This window comes from Benincasa hispida, chromosome 7, assembly GCF_009727055.1.
Source record: "Benincasa hispida cultivar B227 chromosome 7, ASM972705v1, whole genome shotgun sequence".
Lineage (NCBI taxonomy): Eukaryota > Viridiplantae > Streptophyta > Magnoliopsida > Cucurbitales > Cucurbitaceae > Benincasa > Benincasa hispida.
The window spans coordinates 16,986,672-16,988,432 of record NC_052355.1 but is presented as its reverse complement, the minus strand read 5'-3'; the positions used below and the strand labels follow the sequence as shown (position 1 = coordinate 16,988,432).

At 36.4% G+C, this 1,761-nt stretch overlaps 1 protein-coding gene across 1 annotated transcript; it reads right to left on the bottom strand.

Annotated features, from left to right (window-relative positions):
- Nucleotides 1-655: 655 nt before the first annotated feature.
- Nucleotides 656-1,120, bottom strand: LOC120080998. Its single transcript, XM_039035681.1, has one exon. It carries the CDS (start codon nucleotides 1,118-1,120, stop codon nucleotides 656-658), a length of 465 nt encoding a protein of 154 aa, XP_038891609.1.
- Between the last annotated feature and the right edge of the window lie 641 nt (nucleotides 1,121-1,761).

Below are 1,761 nucleotides of genomic sequence, written 5' to 3'. Positions count from 1 at the left end.
TTACGTTTGGTGTGTGTGAGTTTATAAAAAGACACCCTTGTATTAGAATTGCCTCTATCCAATGCAAGTTTGGTACATCATAGACCGATAACGGGCCAGTGTAGGGCGAAGAGGAATTGAAAGTTGGATATCTCCTTTCTGTTAGTTTAGGCTTTTAAGTAAACTAAAACTAGGTAGTCTTTTCTTTTATGATTTTGCAAGAAAGACCTTTTCTTTTCAAAATAAGCTTCAACCATTTGTTAGCAAAACTTTGAATTTCTAAATGTTTGTTTATATCCTTATTTCCTTGATTGTTGAGAAAATAGATGAGAATCAATTCATTGTGTGTAGAACACTTGAAGGTATAGATCATTTGGAAGTAAAGATGAAGGTGTACCAACTTGAATTTGTCAATTTTGAATATAAGAATGAAACTTTGAACTGAAAAAAAAATGCTTTTGTTTGAATGTATGCACATTTCTAACTTAGGCTTGCTCGGGACAACTAAGAGTTAAGTTGGGGGTGTTTCCCCGTGTAGTCCTTTGACTTCCATCAAGGACTCATAAGTTTGCAGCACGTTGAGAAGGGTGGTAATATTATATTCAATTTTGTTTATGACAGCGTTGCTACGGAACTGAAGGTAACTCTTCGAAAGAGTTTCCAAAATAAATCTTACCTAGCTAGACTCGTCTATGACAACCTCGTTCATCTCAGCCGCATTGAAGTGGACCATCATGCTAAGGACATGCTCTCTAATAGAAGATCCCTCATTCATTTGGGTGTTGAAAATGTACTTTAGAGCATCATGCTTGAGATGTGTAGCCGGTTGGTTGAACATCCCACGCAATGACTTTATGATATCGCGTGCAGTGATCATAGGCTCATGCTTTTTGTCCAAGACTTCAGTCAAGCTTGCCAATAACATATAGACCCTGGCCTTATTGTTGGCCTTAGTCCATTTGTCATATGCTTCACGAACATTTCGTGAAGCAGCGAGTCTAGAAATTGGAGAACACTTCTTCGTTAGGACGAATTTGAGGTTGTCGATGACCAAGATGATATTAATCATGTTTTTCCAAGTTACATGGTTTTTCTTGGTTAATTTATCGGTGCCAAGCAAAGAAATAATAGCGCTAGTCATGATTAAGAAGATGTTGGTTCAAAACAAATTATCTATATTAGATATGCAAGGAAAAACTCATTTAATCCAATCAATTTAGCAAAATTCTAAATGAACCCTAAAACTATTTAATTTTGTAATGATACTTTAGTGATTTAGATTAAATGCCACCTCAGGGTGCACAGTTATTCTTTCACTAAATAGAGACATTCTCAATTAAATATTACACCAGAATGACTCTTATTCCAATAACATTTAACTACCCTCAATTTGGTTAAGAAATCATTAACCCCTTAATGTTTTCTTGTAAGTGTAATCCTTCATTTTTAGTCTTATAGCCCTGCTCTAATTAGTCAGCCTCAGGGAAGAACATAATTGGTGCAATTGACTATAGCGATCTTATTCATTTCTAAAGTTTGCTTTATCCCTTTCCATGTAAACACCTTCCTAAGGGAGACACTCTCAGGGCACCATGAGGCCAACCATGAAAAAACATCACATACTAATGAAGAAGATCGTAGGATGTGTTAACATACGTCATTCTCTCACTTACTATAAATACTCTCTCCATTCACCTTGATATTGATCTATGAAAATACCTTCCTAAGGGAGGGTTCGCCCAGGATACCACGAGGCCAAGCATGGATTTCACAGTGTGAACC